The sequence below is a fragment of the Saccostrea echinata genome, unplaced genomic scaffold (genome assembly GCF_033153115.1).
Source record: "Saccostrea echinata isolate AGI-Se365-2 ecotype Australia unplaced genomic scaffold, CSIRO_AGI_Sech_v1 ptg000015l, whole genome shotgun sequence".
Classification (NCBI taxonomy): domain Eukaryota; kingdom Metazoa; phylum Mollusca; class Bivalvia; order Ostreida; family Ostreidae; genus Saccostrea; species Saccostrea echinata.
In genome coordinates, this window is record NW_026889764.1 from 3947633 (window position 1) to 3974019 (window position 26387).

Sequence of the window (26387 nt, forward strand, 5' to 3'; positions counted from 1 at the left end):
TGAGAAATTGCGTCTGTTTACGAGTTTGAGGCAATAGAAACAATAAACTGTTAGTAAAACATTAAAATTATTAATAATTCGAGGCAATCTTGAAGAAATTGTTTGGTTGCCCTCTCCCTACTGACTGGCTAAAAATGGACTGACTTAAAACTTTCTAAACTTTTTTTTTTCTTTTCATTCCGGAAATTTTTCATCCCGTCAACAAGTATTTTATTTTATTTTGAAAATTCAGCATTGATGTTGAAATTTTCGGAGAGGGAGGGTGGGGTTACCACCTACCTACCTATCCAATTTTTTTTTTTATCCCGAGTCGGGTGAGGGCAAACAAACATTATTTTAAAGATGGTTTGATTTTAAACATTTTACAAATTTGTACTTTTGCTGGCAATTCAGCTATATGATCTGTGTATGATATTATACTTATTGAAGGCAGGCACATGATGACCGTTACCATGGTTACCCCGATGCTTTATTCTAGTCTGTGGTAATATAAGCATGGGTGGTAGAAATTTTCCATTCAAAATCAGTTAAAACTGTCAGTTAAAAAGATGAATTTAAACAATTTTAGAAAAATGTACTCAATTTTTTTTTCTTCCGATTTCCTAGTTATTAGTACATGTATCTTGATAAAGGATGGATACAATGCAAACAAAAATAGATTTTGTGAACTTTGGCTAAAATTCACTTGTTCAATGAAGAGAGGTTACGGAATATGAAAAGGACAAACATTCAAAACTGATATTTACCTGTATTTTGTAATAACCAAGAAACTGGAGGAAATGCAGAAAATATTAATGTGAAAGGTGAATTATGATTAAATTCTTCATGTTGATTTTTTTTTTTTTTTTTTTTTTGAAAATTGAAAACTGTTTCCTTTTTCTTAGTTTCCAATACATATTTTATACTAATGTGAAAGGTGAAAGATTAAATTCCTTATAAATTGATTTTTTCTTTTTTTAAAAATTGAAAACTGTTTTCTTTTTCTTAGTTTCCAATACATATTTTATATTATGTGAAAGATTGAATACTTTATAAATTGATTTTTTTAAATTAAAATTGTTTTCTTTTTCTTATTTTCAAATACACATTTTGGATTCCATTCATTACTATTTCACATAATTAACAGAGAACTACAGTTTCTTATTATCATTATGAAAACATTTATTATTTAGACCATTCAGTATAAAAATGAAGAAATTCTGTAACTGTACAGATATCTGACACACACTCATTTCAAGCAAATTTAAAAAAAATATGAATTGCTGTTATCACATAACAAATTAAAACATGTACACAAGAAACACATGTAATCAAAAAGCTGGCTTAAAAGTAAAAAGTCATTGCACAAAAAACAGCCCACATTACATAAAATTAAAGCTGCATGTATCATACTGATATAGCCTATAACAGTACAAACAGACTATGTCATTTGAATGTTAAATGATTTTGATGAAAAGTAAAACACAATTTAAATACCATTTCACTGTTGCAATGTCAGTCATTTTAAATCATTTTGATTTTCAATGATGTCAAGTTTTAAGCTCATACAATGAGCAAACCAAAATATATCGCTGAACTTTGATATCTCAAACACGGATATCTTAAATACCATGGATATGTCAAAGTGATTTGGAAGTCCAAAACACTTTTTCTTAATGTATTTTACCCTCAATGGCAATATCTCGAACCCTCTAATATCTCACAGTTTTTTTCCAAGTCCATTGGAGTTCGAGATAATGAGGTTTGACTGTATACTCAAAAAAGCTTTAGCAAACAATAATTCACAAATAAATATCAAATACCACAAAATACAAATTCTTTTATTCTTAATGACAACTTATCAACTAATTTATCATGTGTTAATGAAATAAATGAAAAAAATCATTGCTGCTCTTGATCTGAATGTTTTTAATGTCGTTAAAAATTAACAATGTTGGAAAACTTAACATTTTCAAATATACACCCAGTATCAATCAAGATCATTCAAACATGTGACCTTTGCATATTTTTTGTATCTTGGCAATTCACTAATTCTCATAAAATTAAAGTCTGACATGATTTGGCAATGTTTGGATTAATTATCAGTCATCTGCTATGTCTTGTTTATCTGCTGTGTCTTGATGTTTGTCGTCTGCGGTCTGACTTCCAGAACTTTCTGAGGAGTGAGTTGAGTTTCGATTTGGATCATCTGGAAGTTCTAGGTTCACCATCTTCTTCAGAACCTCCACCCATCTACAAACAACAAACAAAATAATCAAAAACTCCACCCATCTACAAACAACAAACAAAATAATCAAAAACTCCACCCATCTACAAAAAAAAAAATCCACAAACAGCAAAAAAAAAAATAATCAAAAACTCCACCCATCCACAAACAACAAACAAAATTATCAATATCTCCACCCATCTACAAATGACAAATAAAATAATGAAAACTTCCACCCATCTCACTAACAACAAACAAAATAATCAAAACCTCAACCCATTTACAAACAACAAATTCATCAAAATCTCCACCCATCTACAGACAACAAACAAAATAATCAAAATCTCCACCCATCTACAGACAACAAACAAGAACCCCAACTAACTACAAACAACAGAACCTCCAACCATCTACAAACAACATACAAAATACAACAGAAAAGTATGAAATGCATTACATTCCTGTTCAATTTCCTCAACAACAATTTTTGACATGTAACAAATCTTGAATTCATATATACTGTTTCAGGAACTTCCATCAAGAAATTTTATGCATTTATAACTTCTCAGAGCTACTCATTTACTAATCTCACTGCATATATAGAGTTGTTTTGTATAGATTTCAATGCATAAATTTTCTTCTACTGAATTATTTAATTACTTCTTTGTATAGAGTTGTTCATGTACAGATGTCCTTGTATAAAGTTGTTCATGTAAAGATGTCATGGTATAGAGCTGTTTATGTGTAGATTTTATTGAATAGAGTTATTCTTCTACAGATTTTATTGATTTGATTGTATAAATCTGTTTTTGTACAGATTTCATTGTATAGAGCTGTTCTTGTACAAATTTCATTCTATAACTTTAGCTGTTCATGTAATATTTTACTGCATAGAGCTGTTCTTGTACGGATTTCATTTGTATAGGTCTGTTTTTGTACAGTTTTCAGAGTATAGAGCTGCTCTTGTTCAGATTCATTGAATAGAGTTGTTCATGTACAGATTTCAATGAATGGAGTTGTTCCTGTACAGATTTCATTGTATGGAGCTTTATGTACAAATTTCATTGAACAGAGTTGTCCATGTATAGATTTTATTGGATAGAGTTGTTTATATACAGATTTCATTGTATTTATACAGCTGTTCACATATAGATTTCATTGTATATAGAGCTGCTCATGTACTGTTTTCAATGTATATAGAGCTGTTCAAATACAGATTCTACTGTACAGAGCTGTTCATGTACAGATTTCATTGTATAGGCTGTTCATGTACTAATATCTTCAAAGTATGTCACCCAAATAGTGTATAAAACGGAACACAAATCGAAATATTTTAACATCTACATAAACTGACGTAAATGCAGAATCTCTTCCTTAAATGAGATTTTGATGCAAGAGTATATCATATTGCTCAAATGTGATATTCACTATTAATATACCTCATTATAATTTTTCTACACAACGCATTATCTGATTGGTTCTAAATTATCACATGACAGGGCCATAAAACTTCATATTTCCGTCATCGGCATGCTTTTCATTATTCCACCTATTCCGAAACCTAGTGCATTTTCCTGCAAATGTTATCGTTCGTTGAACGAAAAGTCCTGAGAGTAGTTGATGTCACAATAGCCTGGTTTACGTCAAAAAATTGCTTATTGTTTCATCAGAGTGTGATGTTTCAAAGGGTTTCAGTAACTTTACGTTAAAAATGAACGTGAATTTGAGAGCGGTGCCAAATTTGAAAGTTTATGTTTATTTAAAAATTTTTGCTTGTTTCGGTATAATAAACAATTCATTGCATGAATGTTCGGGAAACATGAAGATTTATTCAGCCAAGAAATATCATATTCCCCTCATAATATGATTTTTCTTGGCTGAATAAATCTTCACATTTCCCTCACGATCATGCAATAAATGTATATTATTATGCATAACTTAGGATGTGATGGAGTTGGAATCTACACTCGTTCAAATATAGAGTATATCGTAAACAAATCATTTGTTAATATAAAATTTACAAAGTTGCAGTGCTTATGACCATCACTCTTTTAATGATGGAGCAATCTTATACTGTAGGAAAAGTTCATCATGATTTGAGGGCAAGAAATTGTTCCAGCTTGAGTTTACATTTGAATTTTTGAATTATAATACCTTATTCTTATTGAGTGTATAATTGTTTATATTGTGTATAGAGAATATCCAATTTTGTAGTTGAAAATTATTTCATAAGTGGGACAGCTAGGATTTTATTTTCATGAGTGTGAACCAAAAATCTTCTGTTTATTACATTTTCTTCATTTCCTTTTTGCCCATCCTTTTGTAATTCAATGTTGTAGACTGTGACATCAGAACCAAGAAGTTCCAAGATGTCATAGCTATGAGGTTGCGAGTTTGAAAAGTGTAAACATAAATTGTAACAAAATTTTGGAGAAACTTCTGCAGTTTAAGTCCATGTCAGGATGGTTTATTTACTCTGGCTATCTATAAGGAATATTTTTTTATAACACATACTCTTCATGAAGGGAAGAGAAATCTCAATTTTTGTTATATGTTTTCACAACTGAAAATATCACTTGAAATATTTTCATTGCGAAAATATCACTTTTTTTTATATATAAATTACACTCGTGAAAATATCAAAAAATCCTGTCCCACTTGTGAAATAAATTCCATATTCATCTACAAAACATTGAATTTTCTGTTTATTACATTTTCTTTGATTTTCCCTTTGCTTCTGTCTTTTCTTAACACACTGTCATAGCTAGGTTTGACGTTATAGTTGAGCGGTTGAGACCTCATAGCTTAGCAGTTGTGAGAATGAAAACATTACATAGTATGGATTTTAGCAACATATTTGGGAAGAAATTTGCAGTTTTAGCTCTAACAAGATGTTTAGTTACTATCTCTATCTTATGACAGGCCAGAAATTATTTTTACTTACTTTGATATCCTTTCACACTGTGAGAGAATATCATTTTGGTATCCTTTCACACTGTGAGAGAATATCACTTTTATTCAATAAATAAATCACAGTATTTCACTGTTGAAAATGTAATAAATGTGGGATATTTCACCGTTAAAATATAATAAATACACGTACTACTCTTTCATGTTACATCTGTGATCAATATTGATATAACAATACATGTAACACAATTGTGACAGTAAGATTCATCAATATTCCTATGTTATAATACCACAGATTTTCACATTTTAATGAATTTTCGTAGAAGTCAGAAAGTTATAAAGAAGCATAATTACAAAAATCTGTTTGGTTTGAACATTAGAACAATAAGCTTAAAAATTCTATGCTTAGAAAATTCTCAAAAGTTGTCTGCCCTTATACTTGTTGAAAAAAACCCTTAGAAATTGCAGAATTGCGAGTTGTATGTACCTATCTCGACTGGCAGCACACTCTGATTGTAGGTGGGTGGGTGGCATTTTTTGAGGGTGATTCAGACAGAACACATTCTCCATATTTTCGGAGGGAAATATCACCTGGTAACCAGGTAGAGGCAAGGTTGCTATGGCATATATATCCTGTGAATTTAAACAAGCAAATCAATGTACTGCTACATTTATAGAATGTGGCTGTTAACAAATTGTCATTTCATAGTTTCAATGATATAATATTATGCTTTTGCAAAAATACAAGACAGTTTGATATTCAAATGAGTAACTTCCTGGATAGCAAGGAAATATTTGAGCTGTACATGACATGCTTTATCCCTCCAATAGGGTCATACCTGGTGTGCCTTGAACTCAAACATTGCAAAATCCTTGGTGACGACAAACCATCTCCTGGTCCAAGTCTTCCCTCGGTCCATACTTTTATTGAGGTACCCAGACAAAATAGAGGGGTCATTGGCATTCATCTGTGTGGAAAAATACAAATAAAGCTTCAAAATAAAAATAAACTAGAAATAAAATCCTAAATTTAGAAAATTTAGAAATTAAAACATTAGTAAAATACCATAAAATATAAATATACAAAACATAATTTATGGTACATACAATATTCAAAACATAATTTATAGTACTTTAAATATTCTACCCTATGATTACTCTAAATCTACACATTTTTACATTTTTCTCCCTTCACAAACAATGTGACCTATTGGTGTACTATCCTCTCTCACCTTCCTGACTCCTTTAGGAGCTTTCATGTTGACATCCTTGCCATCTACATTTTTCAGGATGTGGAAACATTTATCACAGACTCGGTTTGGCTTGTTGTTGTCATAGGCCAAGTTACTCTTCTTAGATGAGCACTTTCCACACACAACCTGCATGATATTCCACAAGTCCTCATATTTTGTTCTTCTTCACAATTTTGAGATTTGTGTAGCATAAAAAAGAGGAATAACTCTAGGATCTTCTACTGAAGAAGAGACAAAATTGTTCTAGATTTATGGAGAGAATATAGAGGAGATACAACACCTTTTCCCTCTGATAGTGAATATTTTTCATTAAATGCCTTTAAAATTCAATTTCCTTCAAGGTAAGGATACAATGTCCATCATCTAATTTTAAGAGCACCTTTCGTATGTCAAACCAAGAGAGGCAATGCTTGAATGTCTAGACTTAAAACCTAATACTACAAGGGCAATATATATCCATCAACATGTACCTGGTGTTGTTTTACAATTATAATTATCTATATGCTAAATAACATTACTGATCACTCACCCTGCCACAAGCTCGACAATGATGTCGCCGTTTCAGTGCAGTGAATGATTTACTACACAGCTGACACATCGACACCTCATCGTCCTTAATCCAATGAGGAGCCACATTCCCAAGGTCACTTTCAGTAACCTACAAAATACACCACACTTACTGATGTAGTCAGCATTTATGTAAGTTTTGGTTGCTTTATTTTCAATTAATACAAAGTAGTATCATGGCCATAATCATGGGATCAAGAAACAAGCTTAAAATAAGCATAACATCTGTAAAGAGAAATTTTCCCTTACCTCTCCCCCATTACATGGAGGTAACTCTGTGACTCGAACAGAGGGTTTCCTGACCCGGTACTCCTTGATTACATTCTTAATGCTCTGTGAAATGTATTTACATGAAAAAAATGTCAATTTTTTTTTAAAGATCGTTTATATACATGTTTTTAGTTATGTGTATTCGTTAACCTTGAGGAGGATAAAACTTGATCTAAAACTAATAATTTTGGAGACAAAACAGCCAAGAAAAGAAAATTCAATTTCATTAACTTAATTTTTTTTTATTTGTTTCCATGGTAACTGACCTCACACCAACTGTTCTCCTCTCCAGGGTTTCTAAAAAAAGACAAAGATATATATTTTAACAGCTGGAGGCCACTGGTGCAAAGGAGAGATAGTGACATTCATTAAACTTAAGGTATTAGAGGTGTAATGGTCAGACTTCTTTCCCCTTTAGGAACTCTTTAAAAATGATAACATACATGTATTTTAATGCCAAAAATCATGTGACATGGGCATGGCTATTAAGAATGGAAAATGCATTAGTTTTCCTTATTTCAATTTTCTTAAACCTTACTGAAATATTTATATCTTTTATAATTTAATTATATCAAAATCAGGATTATATATTTATAGATCCAATAATTATTACTTCTAAAGAAATGACTAATCTGTCTATAAATATTTACAAAAAAATATTTTCCATATTGGTTTATATATTCACCACAAAAGAACCTTACAGAAAATGTTTTTGTCAGAGTTATTTCCCTTTCTCCCCTGTCCTACACAGTACAGAAAAAGGAGTACATGTACACTGTTTATGTCATTGCTCAAACATGTAAAAAAAAAAAGGTTTTAATTAATTTGTCATTTTCTGGTGATAATTAATAAACTAAAAAGTTTTGTAAAAAGAAGGGCTAACTAGATAGCTGACAGTTTTTTTTTTCTTTTTAATTCTAAAATAGATTTTTAAATACTTACTCGTCTAAGAACTGGATAATTTTGTGTCTGCTTTTAACATAAAACGTGTTTGGAATGTCTATATTTTCTCCTTCCAGGATCTGAAAAGTGAAATAGTAGATGTCCTTAAAAGTTTACCATACAATTATATACATGAATTTCTGTAAATCTACAATAATTCAAGAAAGATCACTAAAAGTTATTTTCGATAAGTAAGATATAACTAACATACTGGGTTTTTTTTTCCTTGGAATTTTTATTCAAAGTAACATTTGCTCCATTCTTAAGCTTAATTCCAATAAATAAGTGTCCATATATACAGTCATATACTTAATAAACTGTGATAAGGGTGGACATAATACATGTAATGTGATGGGATTTTTATACATTATGATTTTTGGCATTGCATATAAAGAGGTTGGAATATTTGTAGGAGTGCCTCATTAATTTACATTGGTATATTGTGATGTTAATATTGTGATAAGACAAAACAAAATTTAATTCACAATTATAATGCAATTATACAATTTTTTTATCTTTTAAAGTTGAAAATCAAACAGATGATTAAAAACAGCGAAACTTAATTCATACAATTCTGTGCTTTGAACACTTGCATAGTTTCAATCAAATTGAATATAAATTTATGCACAAATTTTAAATACAGTATCTATTTCAATTTCTAATTCATTATAAACATTTAAATGCAAAAATCTTATTTTTCACTCCATTTCCCTCTCAAACTTGATGATTTTAATAAATTTGACCACTCCATCACTACTGTATACAAAACTAGCCTTTTCACCAAAAAATGTAATTAAGATGACTTAATATATATCTAAATGATGATCACTGAAAATAATTTTTCATATGGTTTAATGATATTTGTGGACAATGAGGTGAATACAATGAAGATATGATTCAACTAAGCCATTTAACAATGAATAAAACAAGTTAAATTTAAATTTGAATGATTTCTTGGACAGATGATGAATTATGAAACAATGTTAATGGGTTGATAAGCATGTGATGTTAATGTATATATGTTGCTAAGGCAGCCCCGTATCCATGACAACATACCCAGTCAGCGTGAGTAATATTGTCTTCCGCAAGTTCAATCTAGAACAAAATCATCAGAAATGGACAATAAAACACAAGCATGCAAACACACACAAAAAAAATGATTTAGCTTTCTCTGGGTAAACAGTTTGAGCTAGTAAAAATACCCATACAGTAGATTCCTAGATATATCTGAAGAATAAATCATTGCGTAATAACATGACAAGTATCACTAATCAAACAAATTACTCGTTTTTATTTTCATGTGTTGAAATCTATGTAACATCTCTTGATCAACCATCCAGTTGCGAACTATTGTTCTCACGATTTGACTCCTAAAAGTCATTTCATGAAATTAAGTACTTGCGTAAAATAAGGAATCTACCATACATTATTATGTGCTGGTGCTGCAAATTATTATTATTTATAAAAAAAAAAATGTTCAGTCAATAAACTAAGATTTTCTTGAGGGGTTAATGCTGAAGAAAAAATTCTGTTTCAATATTATACAATAAAGTATATGTTGGAAAGTTTCCTTTAGATTAATTTTAAAAATAATAGTTAATAACTTATTAAGAAAAATGATAATGTGACAAATAAATATTGCATAAAACAATATTTATACATGTAGATCACATTTAATGTCATCATTGACAAAAAAAAATTAGATATCCTGATATGTTTTTGTTAATTACTATGCAAATCATTGTTATACAGCTTCTAGTATAAGTAATAATACACCCACTGAGGGCTAGCTCTTTGTAAGTTACAATATACAGCACAATAGTATCCTAAATGCTACAATTTATAGTGTTATTTTAAAATATTTTCTTGTAGTATATATATCATAAATATACTTATAGGCCTATATTGTTTAAATAGTGATATGTACATGTACATACAAGACACATTTATTACACATGTAAGCAATTTTCTTTTAAAGAGCTAAATTTTTCTTAAATAGGCCACACCCACCTCTAGTCCATCAATTGTTAACTCTGCCTTCAACTTGTAACTCCCCAGCAACAACTCCCCACAAATCAAAAGTAGGTCATTAAACTGAAAGTAAAAGTAAAACAAAATTCATTTGTGCTTAAATTAGTAAATTAAAAAAAAAAATAGAATTGACATTTTGAACTCAAAAGTTTACTTTCTGATTCATTCTTAGTTTAACTTTCAAGTATAGTATTCAAGCTGATGAAAATTTGACATTTTGCACTTTATTGATGATCGGATTGATATTTTTAATGATCTATTAAAAAATCCTTGGTGTTCTTTACAAATTCTTAATCTGTACTTTGTGCCTTGGAAAACATTTCCGAAAATTGTGACTTTAGAGTAATTTCCTTGTAATCCTTGAGTGCTTGTTAATTAAACATAAATCTGGACTATTTCCTTCCAGTTTATCTCTTCCAATAAGGAACTCATTACATTTATGTTACTTAATTTAATTTAAAAAATCAATTACTCTTGACTTGAATTTTAAAATGATGAAAGCATAAAAAAATTATCAATAAAAATTTTAACAGATTTTGATTTACATGAGTTTATGGATAAAGTACAACTCATTTAAATATTTTTTTGAACAATCATGTAAATTGAACTCTTCATTTTGTGGAAATGTACATTGCAAATTGTCGTATTTTAATCCTAGAACCATTCAGTCAACTTATTACCATACTGTACACATATCAAACCATAAAATCCTACTGAAAAAATTAGGTGTCAGGGCACCCTACTCACCAGAAACAGATACCGATCCAATCTCTCTCCCCCCCGAGCCGAGATCTTCTTAATTTTCCCCTCCCGTATTAACTCGCGGGTGGGGCTTATTAGATCTATGGTGGTGGTCACTTTTTCTTTGATTTCTAACAACTTGTGGAATTTCTCCTGTAAAGATAATCATCTTTTTAATTCAATTGTCTATTTCTTACAATTTCTCTTAAATAAAAATCTATTGAAAAGAGAGTTTATGATTTTGTAATTTGTTTGCACATTTGATGACATGAATTTACATAAAGGTGATTCATAGAAAACATTGATTTTCATTATCTTTGACTTAAGCTATTAGGAAAATTACCAATGTGACTGAATGTCTCATTCAAAACATATTTGATCTACAATTTACTGGTATGCTTTAACTGAGATGAGACTCAAACTTACGATTTTTTTCATGGCTTCTTCTGAGTGTTTTGCTGCAATCTCTACTTTCTCTAGAGCAGCTGTGAAAATTCAAATAAAAAGTATCAAATCTGCATAATGTATACATTGAATGAATAAATCTTACTTATTAGAATCCCTTTATCTAAGTGCAAATATCAGTCTCCTTAATACATTCTATAACAGGAAATATCTGAGGTTTGAAATTTGTCTTTGAAATGAAATAGCATCCATATATTTGTATCTATATACAACAACAAAAATAATAATTTCACTCAGTTCTTTAAATTACTATAAAAAATATGAATGTTTTGTTATTTTGTGACATTTTCCGTACTTATTGGAGGAAGGAAATTGTACATGAACATATGTGACCCATTATGCAGAACTGTAAACCAAAAATATATGCAACATTTTTATTTCACAAATTGAAAAACCTGTCCACCAAAAAAAAAAAATCAATATATTCAAAGTCAAAGTTTCTTCTTTCATAAGATTTTTAACTATTTTTCCACCATAAATATCTGAGAGCTGGAATTGCTCAATTATCTTGCAGATAAATAATTTTTTTTTTTTTTTTTACAGCATACTGGTTATTTATGCGAGACTCACATTTAGCGTCCTGAGAATCTGGCGAGTCTTCTGGTAGATGTTTGATGTAATCTGAAAAAACAAAGCTATACTATACAGTACTAAGACAATATGCTGCTAAAAGTGTAAATGTACACAAATTTTCTACATATGACATGCCTGAAACCAGAATTAAAAATATCAAAACAAATTTGCAATACAGGATATATTTCTAAAAAGTATTCAGTATGTTGTCCATTTATTTCTGTGAGTGTTAGACTGTTCAGCATTAGCTGATTCCTAGCTGGGATGGATTCTAACATGTTTCACATGTATGTTACTTTTCTATTGCAATTTATATATAGAATAAATTTTAACATGTGACATCTTACCTATATCTAGTAAATCTATGGATTCTGTTCTAAAATCTGCTACCTTACATCTCGTTTAGCATATCATATTATGCCTTTGATAATGACCTAATATCTGGGGAATCTTTGTATAGCCTCTAACAAGTGATGTTTATCTTACCATAGTAGTGATATTTAGGAATTTTCTGGATGAGATTTCAACTTGTATCTTAATTATTTTTCCATAGCAGCTAATATCTAGGAATTCTCAGTGTTGGTATAATATGAGATATCTACCTTTCAGTAGAAGCTGATTCCTAGGGATTTAAACAAGTATTTTTTTTCCTTTTATTAATACACTGTAGCTGAAATACATATCTAGGAATTCCCTGTATGGGTTCTGGCATGTGATATCTAAGAACTCTCAGTATGAATTTTGATATACAATTATCTTATCTGTAAGCAGTAATTGATATCTAGGAATCCTCTGTATGGGTTCTAACATGTGATATCTTACCCTTAAGCAGTAGCTGATATCTAGGAATTCTCTGTATGGCTTCTAACATGTGATGTCTTACCCTTATATAAGCAGTAGCTGATATCTAGGAATTCTCTGTATGGCCTCTAACATGTAATGTCTTACCCTTAAGCAGTAGCTGATATCTAGGAATTCTCTGTATGGGTTCTAACATGTGATATCTTACCCTTAAGCCATAGCTGATATCTAGGAATTCTCTGTATGGGTTCTAACATGTGATATCTTACCCTTAAGCAGTAGCTGATATCTAGGAATTCTCTGTATGGCTTCTAACATGTGATGTCTTACCCTTATATAAGCAGTAGCTGATATCTAGGAATTCTCTGTATGGCCTCTAACATGTAATGTCTTACCCTTAAGCAGTAGCTGATATCTAGGAATTCTCTGTATGGGTTCTAACATGTGATATCTTACCCTTAAGCCATAGCTGACATCTAGGAATTCTCTGTATGGCTTCTAACATGTGATATCTTACCCTTAAGCAGTAGCTGATATCTAGGAATTCTCTGTATGGGTTCTAACATGTGATATCTTACCCTTAAGCAGTAGCTGATATCTAAGAATCCTCTGTATGGGTTCTAACATGTGATATCTTACCCTTAAGCAGTAGCTGATATCTAGGAATTCTCTGTATGGGTTCTAACATGTGATTTCTTACCCTTAAGCAGTAGCTGATATCTAGGAATCCTCTGTATGGGTTCTAACATGTGATTTCTTACCCTTTAGCAGTAGCTGATATCTAGGAATTCTCTGTATGGGTTCTAACATGTGATATCTTACCCTTAAGCAGTAGCTGATATCTAGGAATTCTCTGTATGGGTTCTAACATGTGATTTCTTACCCTTAAGCAGTAGCTGATATCTAGGAATTCTCTGTATGGGTTCTAACATGTGATGTTGTAAGGTCAGCTTCCCACATTCTGGATAGCTCTATAGGAACAAAAAATTTAAAAGGGAGATAATAACTAAATATGGCAGAAATTTTCTGCTTATTTCCTTTTCTTTATCTTCAATTAACTCTTATTCAATAAAAGACATCAGACATCAGGATATCCATAAACAAGATATAGAACATATCTTTTTATTTGAAAGAATAAAAAAAGATTTAGGGTAGATAAATATTCCTTTTCACTATTAAAGTATTTTCAAACTAAACTGAAATTTACACTAAAAGCATTATAGGTACAGTACTAAAATATATATTACAGCTTGTTTTTCCTTATTCGTATTTAAGCTGCCTATAAACATTCCTCTACAATGAAATGAGTCAGACATACCTGGATTTCTTTGAGGAGACATGAGAACTTGGGTGACTTTTCCACCCAGGTGTTGATGAGGTTCATGGCATGGTCAAAGTTACGGACATACTCTGTGTATAGTTTCAGGAAGGGGGCATTGGTCTTCATTAAGTCTCCTATCCTTGGTTGTGCTTCCCTAAACAAATAGCAGTTACTGTCTTGAAGATTAAATTATAAATATGAATTATTCAAATTATACAAGAGTTTATATTAGGGATGTCAACGAGTACCCGGTTAACCGGGTACTCGATCGAATGTCCGAGTATCGAATACTAAAAATGGTACTCATTTACTCGGATGTGTATTTTTTCTTATTTCAAAGTACATATTTTTATAAAAAACTTATCAAAAAATAACATAATTATGCATACGATAATTTGCGTGTCATCATCTACACCTGTAAAACACCTGTTTTATCATCTGTGGCTGTGTATATACAGTAATTAGTAACCAATCACCCCGCTGTTCTCACCTATTGTGGTCCCTAATATTTGGATGGCTTCAATGATTGTTTGTCAGTAAACGTCAATGGTCTATTATCTTCAAATCATTTTAAAATTATTTACGGCAGTGAAATCGGACATGCATAGAAATGCCGCTACCCACTTCAAAAGTGAAGAAATGTTTAGAACTAACTTAAGATTGAAAAAAAATGTTGAAAGTCAATTTGCGTAGTAAGTTTAGTGTATACAGGGGAAACAATCAACATATGAAATAATATTAGACTAGCGATCCCAACAACGGCCATTCCTTCTCTTTCGCTAGTCTAATCATCATAAACATGCGTAACAGATTGTCCTCCTTTTGATGAAATAGATCCTAAACAAGAAGTGTAAACTATTTGTAATATTTTTGATGTATTAATTGTGTTTTTTGTGTTTGATAAATAAATTTAGTACCAAAAGATCATTTCCGTTGGAATCGATGTGTATATACATTTATAAACGTGATAAAAACAGCTTTGGGGTTTAACAGAGCTTAACTGGGCTCAAACAAAATTAACACACTTGTATTTACATTTTTTACCGAGTACCCGGTTACTCGATCGGAAAAACGTCCAAGTAACCGATTATCAAAAATTGACCGATTTGACATCCCTAGTTTATATTGATGAATATATGAGAAAGTTCAACATATATATTTTAATTCACACGAGTAAATTACATTTTTCTTTTCCTCCCTTGTGCTATCTGATCTATGTGAGCTCCTCTTATGTGCTATCTGATCTATGTGAGCTCCTCCTTTAAGTATCTTATCTATGTGAGCTCCTCCTATGAGCTATTTGATCTATGTGAGATCCTCCTATGAGCTATTTGATCTATGTGAGCTCCTCCTATGTGCTATCTGATCTATGTGAGCTCCTCCTTTAAGTATCTTATCTATGTGAGCTCCTCCTATGAGCTATTTGATCTATGTGAGATCCTCCTATGAGCTATTTGATCTATGTGAGATCCTCCTATGAGCTAGTTTTTCTTTCTACTTCTCTGTGTGATACCCATCCTCTGTACATTATATACTGGCTGTTTTGTGTTGAAACCCCCTAGGCCCACCCTTTCCCCTGTAGGAACTGTTCTATGCAACTCTCTCCCTTGCACTTGTTGTTCTATGTGAAACCTCTTCATTGTGTTAGCAGCTAGTGTAATCGTGGAAATGTTTGCATGGTGGAAGATTTTGCAAATTTTGCAATAACTAAATTTTCCCCAAAATTTATCACCATGTGCACGATTTCAAACAGAAGTACCACATCAAACAACAAACCAATACATTTTGTAAATTCCTTAAGATCAGCAAAACTAATCCCCTTGTAAACACTTTCTTACATAGAAATCCCAAATTTACCCTGTAAAAATATCCACATACAGTATTGTATGTGAATCCCATTCCTTGTGCTGTTCTTATTTGACTCCCTCCCCTATACTGACTGCTCTATATGAACCCCTCCCTGTACAAGATGTACTTTGTGACCCTTCTTTCATGTTCTATACAACCTCTTGACCTACCAGTCTTCCATGCGTTTCTGTAGCTGAGGAAGCAGAAAGTCTTTGTGGAAATGGTGGATACTAGTGATATTGGAGAAGATTTGAGGAATGACATCTGAAGGAAGGAATTTCTGGCTCTCATTCTCCTCTCGGACTTTTTTCTGGAACGTCTGGTGAAAAATCATAGGTGAAACATTTAAAAAACAAAATTTTCTGGAATGTTTGGTGAAATATCAAGGAAACATTTAAACACTTTTTTTCTACTCTGCTACTTTCAGAAAGACAATCATTAGTATTTTAACTTGATGTAGCAAATCAATCTCTCAAATTTACCTGTCCTGAAGTCTTTTTTTATTTGAAAAAAGTAAGAATAATATGATTTCTGGATGACAACTTTAAGTCAGTGATGACTCAGGGATGGTTTATGCTACATATTCTCAAGGAGAGATAGACAGCTTTCTACCACTCATCAAGTCTATGTCTATAGATTTCACTTTCTTAACTGTTAAAATACCTTGCCTAGAATTCATTAATTGACAATAAAAGTTAATCTAAAACTCACTTCATCCAGTAATTGAAGCCTTTTAGTATATGCTGCCTCAGTTTGCAACAACTCTGAAGCAATCTTCTTTATTTTACACTCCCCAACACAATTTGGATCCTGCAATAAATCAAGTAAATTTTACATAAAAACTATCAAGAAAAAGTGAGATTAACATAACAACTTTAGCCTCTAGCATTGTTTTAAGATAAATACCAAACTGACATGAAAAAGCAAGACTGGAGTTATGAATGTATTCAAACAAAATTTCACAAAGATATTCTGTGTTATAAAACTACGAATTTTGAAACTGAACTTTCATGCTTTGGAGCATGTTACAGAATTAAACTATCAATTGTCTTTTGATTATATGTGTATTATCAATTATATCTAATCTCCCATAGAGAAATTTCAAAATTTACATCCAAAGTTTGTAACTTCAAACCTTTGAAAGGGGAGATAATTCATTGTTAACATGATACAGGTCAAAAAGAGATCAAAGTACAGAGAGATTTTATACAGATTCTCCATATTTGCTTTGGTTTTAAACAGAACAGGACTGTAGTCTGTAAAAAGTGGACTTCATTGATTATCAATATACGCTTGTCTACATGTTCAAGTCTCCAGCAAATGCACTAAAGATGCACATATTGTGCTGCTCTCAGCCTTATTTATCTAATACTGGGAATTTCTCATATTGCTTCACTTGATATTTGCACAAGGAGCAAATAAAATGCAGCAACTGCTCACATCAATATTTTGATAAGAGGCTGAATCATAAAATTGATTTGAAAATCAAACATTCATTTGACAGTGATTCTGTAAATGACATGTCAGATCAGGAAGAAAAAGCTTCATTGACACGAAAACCTTGTTCCATATTACTGCAACAAGTAACTTGCCTCAATTTGTTTCTAAACAGCATATTGAAAACAAATTTGAAAATTCTAATTCAATCTTTTGAGACTTGTAGAAAAGAATGTTTGAACTTTCCTCCAATTACAAGTACCTCTTAAATAGATACATGTGAATGTTTCTGCATGAAGTCATAGCAATACTAAATGATTATTACATTTTCAACAGTGAAATACAACTTTAATTTATTTCCTGAATAAGTGATATTCTGACACAGTGTGAAAGGATATTAAAATGGTATTCTCACAGTGTGAGAATATCAGTAGTGCGGCAAAACACTTCCATACTTATACTGCCAAAGTTTTTCCAAATATGTCGTTAAAAATCCATGTTTACCAACATTTTTCAATCTCGCAATCGCTTAGCTATGACGTCTCAACCGCTCAACTATAACATCACAGCATATGACACTGTGTTACAAAAAGACAGAGGCAAAGGGAAAATCTAAGAAAATGTAATAAACAGAAAATTCAATGTTTTGTAGATGAATATGGAATTTATTTCACTTGTGAGACAGGATTTTTGGATATTTTCACTCGTGCTTCTCACTCGTGAAAATATCAAAAAATCCTGTCCCACTCGTGAAATAAATTCCATATTCATCTACAAAACATTGAATATCCTCTATATATTTTAACTAGATCAAAAAAAGACAAAATGATAAAATGATAATGACCTCTTTGACCTCAACCGGATGTTCTTCTTCAAGGTCACTGTCAAACTCACTGAAGCTGCCAACATCTGAATCAGACCAACTGGAGTCAAACAATTTTGCCGGGTCAAGGCTTAGCTTGGTCTCCTCCAGAACAGTTTCCTCCTCCCCACCTGTTTCCTCCTCCCCACCAGTTTCCTGTCCAACTGATGACACTCCGTTGCTATAACAACCAGAACTAAGAGATTTGCCACTACTGCTTATGTCACTTTTACTTCCACTCTCTGCCACTTCAACATTTTCGTAAGTATCCCCTGTCTCCTCGGGTACAATTTCTTTGTTTTTGCGGGAAGATCTAGGAGAAGATGTCACAACTTCATTGTCTGAGGAGCTACTTTTCTGTGAAGAGTTAGAACACCGATGACTGTTGAACACATGTTTTTTGGTGGTTGGGGAAAGCACAGGACTGGTTGTCCCCGAGGAACAGTTTGAATGGTCTGAGTAACCATGTCTCGTAGAAGGTTTCTTATGAACAGAGGGTGGTGTTTTCACAAATTTTGCAACATCCTTTTTAGAAACTTTGGGCGAATTCTGACTCTTCACAACATCTGAGGGCTTCACATTTGGAATTTCTAAAATATTCTTTTCTTTTTCTTCTTTTTCACATTCTGAGTTGGCTGGTTTTGCTTTATCAATTGGTTTTTCCTCTTTACCTGGACTTGGAGAGTTACCATCTATTTGGTCAACAAGAGCTTTCACAAATCCTTTAGACATGGCGGTCTTCCGAAATTGTTCATTTCTTGACAATCCTGAACAAAACACAGAAAGAGAGGGATCCCCTTTTGAATTACAAGATGTCTGAGGACTCGGGTGAACAAATCCTCGTTTTTTGAATGACGGTGAAGAAGGCGTAGATAAGGATCGTAATCTTGGTCCCTTATTCCCTGCACCAATCTGCTGATATTCTAAAAGTCTCCTTTTCACAATGCCCGATAATTTTGGAGAATTTGGTGTGGACTGCGTGGTTTTTTCTTGAAATTCTTCACAAGGGGAGCTAACTTCTGTCTGTGGTTCACTCACTGATCCCGGTAAATCCCTCTCCAGTGGAATGCTTAGATCCTCCTCTACGTTTTCTGAGTCCCCTGTTCCTGTTGTAATTGTCTGAATCACTAGACCATTTCTTGTTCGGCCTTGTAGTTTCTTACTTAATCCAACATTGGTGAAAAGTTTGTCCAGAAATTTAGGTTTTGAGGGTGCTAAAAAGAGAAAATTGAAAAAAAAATTAATGATTAAAGTTATAATTCTCCTAAGGAACTTGGGTTCATGTTATTCAAAATAATATAATTATGAATTAATTTTATTGGTTTCTTAAATTTTACATGCCGAAAATAAATATATTAATGAGATGACAGCACACAATGTCTAGAATCACAACATTTCATGATTACGGAACTATTTTTTTTTTTTACAATAATCAGTGCATGTATTCATTACTCTCATGCCCATTAAATCAAGGCAAGAATTAATTCACCAAACGATGAGTCAAGTTTCCAGTGAGTAATTCCTTCATGCCTTAAAATAACACACACACAAAGACACCACAAATAATACATTATGACTTACCCCACATACACATTCTGACTGTCAACTTATGGGGGTACCTGCTGACCCTCCCTAGTCTACAAACAGGTGCCCCCTAACGGATATACACACAGGGACAAATTACATTCCCACACACAGTAACCTGATGGTGACACTTTAGTATTGATTTTACGGCTAGGAATTTCACTCTGTAGCTCATTAACCGACTCAGGGAGACTCAGTCTTCTGTATTGATTTCATTTTTTTTCCTTTATGTGTGTAACTGACAATGGATACGCATTACAAACTTTTTTTTCTATTTGTTCTCAATTATTCATTGGATTACATGCTACAGAGTGTACTTGTCATGTCATTTCCATTCACAAAATCTTTACATAGCATCTCACTTGAATATTACAGTGTAAAGGCTTTAATTTTGAATAAATGGGTTTGTGTTCAAATATAGATTTTTAACAGAAAATGCATAGAGTTTAGTATTATATGTTTGACAGCATTTTTAAGTCAATCAAATGCATTTACACGTACTTCACTATACTTTTTTTCATATCATCAGTTTCAAAATGGACGGTTCCAATTTAATTCTTAGCTCTATGAAATTTAATTTATAGGATAATTACATGTATGTCAATATTTGGGATTTCTCTTTGGTTTTTTCAAACATTATGACATACATGTAAGCATCACCAGATCTAAGATGCTCTATGAACAAATTAAACTGATGGAATTAACCTGATTTTTTTTCGATGTTAAAACATTCTATATGAATGAAATGAATAGTATAAATCATTGTTTGACAGCTTAATATGACATAGTAGAGTTTATAAACATTTCACCTCTTAACAAAAGTCCAAGCTATCAATAAAATTGTACTAATTACAGTTTCTTTTCTAAATAAGTGATATTGTTCACATCCTTTTAACATTTCCTACATCATGCACATTTTAGGTATGTGCATGTAATACTGACAAAATTGTCAGTATTACATACAATCTCAAGTCATGTGATGCAAGAAGTTTTATAAATGTACATGCATGTTTATAAATTTCTGGTCAGTATTGAAAAAAAGAATGCATGGACAAGGCTTAAATAGGTGCAGTTTGTTAGCAGTCCCACCCCCTCCCCCATACTCATAAACATTCACACAAAATATGTTTCCAACAAATTTAAGAAATATTAGTATCAATTTCATCATCTTTTATCATTATTTATTCAACCAAAATCCCAAATCATGAGTTTTAAGAGGGTATACTATAGTATATCCTAGCTACATGTTTTCAGCTAGATCCCCAAACTTTATTTACCTCCAATAGCTAGAAGTAAAGTTAGTGGGTGGGTGATAGAAGTACGGACCATAAATGACACAAAAGTATCATTCACAGAGATTTTTTTTACATTTATATAGTTAAGAAGGAAAAGAATTCAAAATGAAAAAGTTAGGATAGCATATATATGATCAGATTGATTGATCAATTGTTGTTTGACGTTCCATTCGAGTCACCATATACTGGTGAAGGGCTTCAAATTTAGACCTTTACTCATCACTCAGGGCAAGTGAGTAGTGAGGGTAGGCTAACGCTTACTGTGGTCATATGGGACCTCTGATTTTAAGGTCTCATCCGAAACACCCGTGACTTTCACTTCTAGTGCTGGGTTCTTGGCAAAGGAACAGTCACTACCTATGTTTACGTCTTACTGGTTTGACATGGCATGGAGAATAGAACCCTGGTCATCTGATCATGAAGTGAATGCCCTTCCACTAGGCTACTATCCACAATTACCTCAATTTTTGGACATAAAGAACTACTTTTTGAATTGAAACATATTAGTTGTATCTTATTTTTAAGCTGTTCACCGTGATAAGGAACTTATTAAAAATATTTCTGTGAATTCCTTGACTCAATACAGAAAGAAATTTTTCTCAGAAAATGACAATATCTGATACTGTGCAACACTCAGTCTAATTTACTGTTGATTTCACATAATCACACGATCCCACTTTCCAGATCACATACCACACTAGCAAACCTGTGCATTTGCACAGCCAACTCGTGCCAATATTCACCAATATAAGTTCAATAACCCTATATTACGATATATATTTATATAATGATATATTTACACAGTTTCTTCACAACCTAAACCGAGTAAAAAGCAAGAAAAAATACTTGTGCTGACAAAACCAAAATTTAGACTTTTCCATGTCATCACATTGTAAACAATAAATTTTGAATGTGGTAATTAATTAAAAGACAATATCTTCTACATTTTTATGGATATACAATGATTCCAACATTTTAATAGAAGTTTTCGTTTGAGTGATCTTCACTCCTTGTACACTGTACTGTCTAACTGGATTGTAATCAGTTGTGGTCAGACAGTAGGGGTGATAGTTTTGTGAATGAGACACTTAACAACAACAGAGAGGTGACACATCACAGCTTAGAACATGTCTTATGACCAACTCTACATATATAACACTGAACAGGTAGACCTCTCAATACACAATGTGTAAAGGGGAATAACTCCAGCTATATGCAAGTAAACCTAAAACATGACCAGTGACACATTTTCACAGGTTTTGTTTGTATTTTGACCCTTTGAGATGATTAACTATGACTAATCTTTATCAACAACAAACACCTCAGATGAATATAAACACACTCAGCACATTACTGTATATAGTTGTCACTATTTTATAAATAGGTTTCAATTTTTTCTATCAAACAACAACAAATAAGACATGTGACAGAATTTTCCTCACAGTGTATGCCTTTGCCCTATGGTCACTCCATGAACATCATTGGAAACCCACGATCAGTCTCGCTTCTCTTACGAGAAGAGAAGCGAGACTGATTGTGGGTTTCCGAAGATGCTCCATGAAGCACATTAAAATTTCACACATTTACCCCTCAATGAGTCATTTTTAATCAGATTATGGCATATATGGTAGATGTATGTAAATTAATTTGTATACATATTGAACATAAACTTAATATAAAGAGTTCATCTGCTTGTTTGAAATCATTAGCAGCTTAATCATTTAATGTATCCACCCATTCCATGCTTGTATCAGGATCTTAAACAATATCCTAACCCACTGGTAGTCCACACATAGGAAATGCTAGCATAAATACTAATTCACAGAAGGCAAGTATTAGTTATCAATGGTTACACCATACCTTATATTTATAGTATGGTGATACTACAACTTTTTGGCTACCTTAATTTATAGCCAGACTGAGTGTATAAAAAAATATGTTTGTTTACAGTTACCCGACCAACCCTATATCCAAGAGCCGACCCAAATTTTTTTTCATTGTAAAAATCCAGAAGTCACTCATTCATCGGTTTAACTTTTATATGCATCTTAATTAGTCAAGCGTTTGAAATCAAAAGTACTAGAAATAGTTAGTGCAACATGGAATTAAAGAAGATATACAAGACAAGTTTTTTCATTGTGTGGTAGGTGTAAGGCAGTTGGCAAGAAAGTTATTATCTATCGTCCATATGGCAAGCCCAAACAAAAGTAAAGCACCACACAATAGTAAAACTGTTTTGTATTTCAACCAATTCATGTGAATTTGGGTATAAAAAAAATTCAATAAAATAAAAAAAATCCTACCTACCGACCCTATTTTATTTCAGCATGTAACAGTAAACATACATATTTTTTTGTTTGGCCTAACCTAGAATGTGCAGCACATGTCCCTGAGTATGCCCGTTTTGAATTTTAATCACCTTTACTAAAATCTTAGTCTTTCATTAATTCTAAGTCTGTTTCCAGACCTCAAAGTCAAATTGTTCAATACATGTACTGCTAAATTTTTCAAACACAAGCAAATTTAAGACAAGTATGCATTCAATTACCTACCATGTATATCTCAGCTGATCATATGAGAACTCCATTTGTCACTTAAAGAATATAAATCTTAAACACAGTGTCTAAAAGATGAAAACAAATACATGTAAATGCATATCTGATGGACTTCTAATTTCAGACATCGATAATCTGTTTTCTTATTTAAATGATATAAATAGTACATATATACTTATAAGATGTATCTATTGAGCCAACTTCCTGCTTTCACCCAAAACAAACAATAAAAACTCTGTGCATTGATAAAATGTGTGACACTGAGACAGTCCAATAGAATTTCAAGATACATTAATAAAAACATCCTTCAGTTTTATAAAATTGATATCTGTGCACAGACCACTTAAAACTTCATGAACACCGAGAATTTCAATTTTTTTTTAATCTTCCTTGTTTTTAGAATAATATATGCCAGCTTATAATATATAATACTGCATTTTCATGAATTTATTTGATCCTCAGGTATTTATGCTCATTCAGATACAAACTGATCTGCATGAGACCAAAAAAAAAATTTCCTCAATATAAATGTTGTCTCAGAAGGATTTAAACATTAAACACAAGGCCATGTGAGTCCAAGGGTATAATACTGATTTTAATATGGTAGGTCACACTAACATCAGCAGCTTAAGACTAGAGAAATGGCCAGACTGGAATATATGCCTAGAACAGCATGTACATGTACCTAATGGAGTAGAGGTCCCCTCTTTGATTAATATTAAAAGTTCAGGAATAATGAATTCTGTTTTGTCCAAAATGTAGAAAATGGGAAATTAAGACTTGAACCTTGTGCCTCTCGTAAAATTGAGAGAGAGAACATGTGAGTACACTCCACCAACTTAGTTATACCTAAACTGACAAACCACAAATCCACATTTATAAAAACAGCTGAATTATTTCTATGGAGGAATTTGAAAAGTTATGTAAGTAAAACATAAACTTAGAGATTAATAATTCACAATACCTTTGTTGATGAGATTTACTATTCCCGAAGTAAGAGAGGAAATATATCCGCCATTGAGGTTAACAAATGAAAAAACATTTAAATTCTTGATCTTTCAATTCTATCTGATGTCACACAAATTTAAAACTTCCCTGTTCAATGGAATCCTTTTGAGAGAATAAATCAGAATGATGAATGCAAAGGGTTCAATTATCTAACACAGTAAGAGTTTACTTTGCTAGTGTTCAATTTAATGCACAATTCTTTTCTGAATCACAATATTTATCCATGCACTGAAAAAAATGTAATGTCCCTCTCAGTGTCAAACTCTAAACTTCCTCGATAAAAAGATAAAACGTCATAAATATACAATCCAGGTCATTGTCATATATGTAAATCAAACTTTAGTAAGTAAACAGAAACTTGGCATGCCTGTGTGAATACATTGTACATTTCTAGTCAGCAAGTTATATGTATATGTACACTTAGCTAGGTTAACGTTAGTATGTTTCAGTTTCTGAAAACGCTGCATTGTTTTATCATCATAGAAGTTAGAAAAAACAAATTCTGTTACTTTGAGAAGTAAAACTTCACATACTTAATGGGAAGAATTCATCATAAAAACTTACATGTTGGTGTAGAATATTTACAAAGCCCTCGAGCAGTACAATGTTCCGAGAGACTAGTGGTATATGAACCAGGATGTACTAAACATGGATTACAGAAATCGTCATAATAGGCAGGGACACTAGTCACACTTAGTATCAGTCTATAATATACAATGATCCCTTATGTTTATGTGTGCAAACAGGCACGATGCATTCCTCACATACAAGGCCATAAAAATACTTCCAATCACCTGTGCATTAGGACAAATAATTCTGTCAGAGAGTGGATATGTTCCCAAGAATATAGTGTGAAAAATTGATGTCATAATCACTGTTTTGTAGTGTATAAATGAAGCATGTTTTCTAACGATGGTTTTTGTTTTATTTCTTGAAAATCATTAAGTATAGCTATCAATACTAATTATTCAACAACATTGATAAGATGGACTCGAAAATCATTTAAAAAGATTTCTTCCAATTGTGAAGACTGACTTGGTCAAATGGGATTGTGAGGTAATAGGAAACAATTTTAAAGGGAAATTATGATAGTTGGTACTGTTTGATCCTAAATTATTGTTACTATAGAAAGTGAAAGAAACTTAATACAGACCCACAACTGAATATTCTGCCAAATATCAGATGCTTAACTAGGGATGTCAATTTTGTCAATAATTCATATTCAAATATTCAAGGAAAGTATACGAATATATTCAAATATTCGATAAAAGAAATAAATCTGTTTTATTTTAAATATGCATCATCCTACTCTCATGAAAGGTTTAGCGTAGCTATACTTATATTGGAAGTAAAACTGTATGAAGACTTTTGTAGGTGTACAATAAGAAATTCCATTTGATATTTGTCAATGTTTGAAATAAATAATTGATTTAAATGTAGAAAAGTATAATTTTAACAAATGAAACGTGTATTTATAGTAGCTCCAACTGAGGAACCAGTCATCTTACAAAAGGCAAGATAGTCGTAATGGTATACTGTTCAGATTTCAATACTTGTAATGAATTACAATTATATCTGCCTGATAAGAGATTATAATCTTTGATACAATGTAAGCAAATATTTCCATAGACAATTTTCCTAGGTAATTAACTAATTTCCCGATAATGAATATAAAATTCAGGATTATGTACAACCCGAGATAATTAAGTAATTTACAC

General features: G+C 31.9%; 1 protein-coding gene across 3 annotated transcripts in view; it reads right to left on the reverse strand.

Moving 5' to 3' along the window:
* Positions 1–1199: 1199 nt before the first annotated feature.
* LOC133187427 (FYVE, RhoGEF and PH domain-containing protein 2-like) overlaps positions 1200–26387 on the reverse strand; it is a 55233-nt gene continuing 30045 nt past the window's right edge. Inside the window, exons 1-19 of one of the 3 annotated variants that reach the window (XM_061322794.1) lie at positions 19809–19836; positions 18210–19441; positions 16640–16738; positions 16099–16247; positions 14078–14234; positions 13643–13730; positions 11956–12006; positions 11347–11405; positions 10927–11073; positions 10159–10242; positions 9205–9243; positions 8149–8228; positions 7473–7503; positions 7186–7269; positions 6899–7027; positions 6349–6495; positions 5956–6084; positions 5604–5749; positions 1825–2232 (exon numbers count right to left, since the gene is read on the reverse strand). In XM_061322794.1, the coding sequence (XP_061178778.1) occupies positions 2082–2232; positions 5604–5749; positions 5956–6084; positions 6349–6495; positions 6899–7027; positions 7186–7269; positions 7473–7503; positions 8149–8228; positions 9205–9243; positions 10159–10242; positions 10927–11073; positions 11347–11405; positions 11956–12006; positions 13643–13730; positions 14078–14234; positions 16099–16247; positions 16640–16738; positions 18210–19441; positions 19809–19821 (3015 nt within the window). In that variant the 5' untranslated portion in view covers positions 19822–19836 and the 3' untranslated portion in view covers positions 1825–2081. Of the gene's footprint in view, positions 2233–5603; positions 5750–5955; positions 6085–6348; positions 6496–6898; positions 7028–7185; positions 7270–7472; positions 7504–8148; positions 8229–9204; positions 9244–10158; positions 10243–10926; positions 11074–11346; positions 11406–11955; positions 12007–13642; positions 13731–14077; positions 14235–16098; positions 16248–16639; positions 16739–18209; positions 19442–19808; positions 19837–26387 lie in introns of those variants that run through there. The other 2 variants (XM_061322791.1, XM_061322793.1) reach the window with 2 other exon arrangements.